Genomic DNA, 1,568 nt, shown 5'->3' on the forward strand with positions numbered 1-1,568 from the left:
CATATTTGTCATCTTAAGACGAATGGAAGAGTCAGTAAAAAAAAAAATTCATTCACAACGACAGATTTTCAAAAATTGGATGCACAAGCCAATTTGAAAATGATTATTGCAAAGCAAATTCTATCCCTTCGCTGGACCCAAAAACTGAACAAGTTCCGAGTACCAACAAAATCAGCAATTAAACATAATGGAAACTCAAGAAGTAAATCAAGTAAATCAGAGAATTTCTAGACCTCAAAACTGATATTATTATTCACAAAAGCAGTCATATATACTTCAACTAAGCATTTACATACAAGGACACGCAGTCAAGATAACCGAATTCAACAAGACAAATGACTTGCATACCAAAACCCTCAAACAAAAGTCACAATTTATTTTATACCCATCGGTTCACAACCGTGGACGCTTCTCAAAACCCTAGATTAAACTCACGAGACACCAGAACAGGAAGTGACGATGACGTTTAACCGGAGATCTTAATAGACTTCATATCGCGCTTCTTCACCCCTTCTTTCGGCACCGTCACAGTGAGCACTCCGTTCTCCATCGCCGCCTTGACCTGATCCACTTTGGCGTTCTCCGGCAGCCTGAAGCGGCGGAGAAACTTGCCGCTGCTCCGCTCCATGCGGTGCCACGTGTCGCCCTTCTCCTCCTGCTCGCGATTCCTCTCTCCGCTGATCTGCAACACTCTTCCTTCCTCCACCTCCACCTTAACCTCCTCCTTCCTCAGCCCCGGCACGTCCGCCGTGAACACGTGCGCCGTCGGAGTCTCCTTCCAGTCGACGTTCGAGCGGACGAACGACGCCGTCTCGGAGGGGAAGTGATCGGAGATCGGTCCGAAGTTGCTGTTGAACGGCCAGCCTTCGAAGGGATCGGACATCTGGAGAGCGAATGGATCGTAAACATTATTTGATCGGCGGCCGAAGAAGTGAGGAATCAGCGACATTTTGGGTGTTTGGAGAGCCAGAAGACGGAGAGATTCGGAGAGTAAAGGTTTCAGAGTTTGTGGATTTTGTAACTTCTTTTATGGTTTTGGCGATTAACCAATGAGGGGTTTTATACATGGGGATTGGATGATATTTTGCTGGTTCTGACTCCTCTCGAATGTTCCAGAGACTACCGCCCACACTGCTTTGTTGGTTTTTTTTTATTTTTATGGGTAGGGTTTTTAATTTTTTTTTTTGAATAATTTATTTACATTTTATTTTTTTGAAAAATGCTAACTGATAGGTGGTTAATGTCAATGTGTAAAAGATATATACTATTAAAATATGTAAATATATAAATAAAAATAACAAAATAATATATCAAATATGTATTGAAATTCTTTTTTTTTTATTTGTTTTTTAACAAACATTTATTAGGCAATTGTAGGATATTAACAAACTTTACTAAGAACTTATTAGTTTTTTTTTCTTTTCTTTTTAAGATTGTAGGATATTAGATTGTTAGTAAAGTATTACAATTAAAAGGGTCGTCGCTACTCCATCAACTCGAACTTCTGACATTCTTCTCATCACACCTTAACACAATGTTTGAATTGAGTGATTTGGAGAGAAAAGAAA

General features: G+C 39.8%; 1 protein-coding gene across 1 annotated transcript; it reads right to left on the reverse strand.

Moving 5' to 3' along the window:
* Positions 1–224: 224 nt before the first annotated feature.
* On the reverse strand, positions 225–1,304 carry LOC114296217 (17.3 kDa class I heat shock protein). The gene has a single exon (XM_028240500.2). The coding sequence runs from the start codon at positions 947–949 to the stop codon at positions 467–469; it is 483 nt and encodes a 160-aa protein (XP_028096301.2). The 5' UTR covers positions 950–1,304; the 3' UTR covers positions 225–466.
* Between the last annotated feature and the right edge of the window lie 264 nt (positions 1,305–1,568).

This window comes from Camellia sinensis, chromosome 1, assembly GCF_055761805.1.
Source record: "Camellia sinensis isolate YWXY chromosome 1, ASM5576180v1, whole genome shotgun sequence".
Taxonomy (NCBI): Eukaryota; Viridiplantae; Streptophyta; class Magnoliopsida; order Ericales; family Theaceae; genus Camellia; species Camellia sinensis.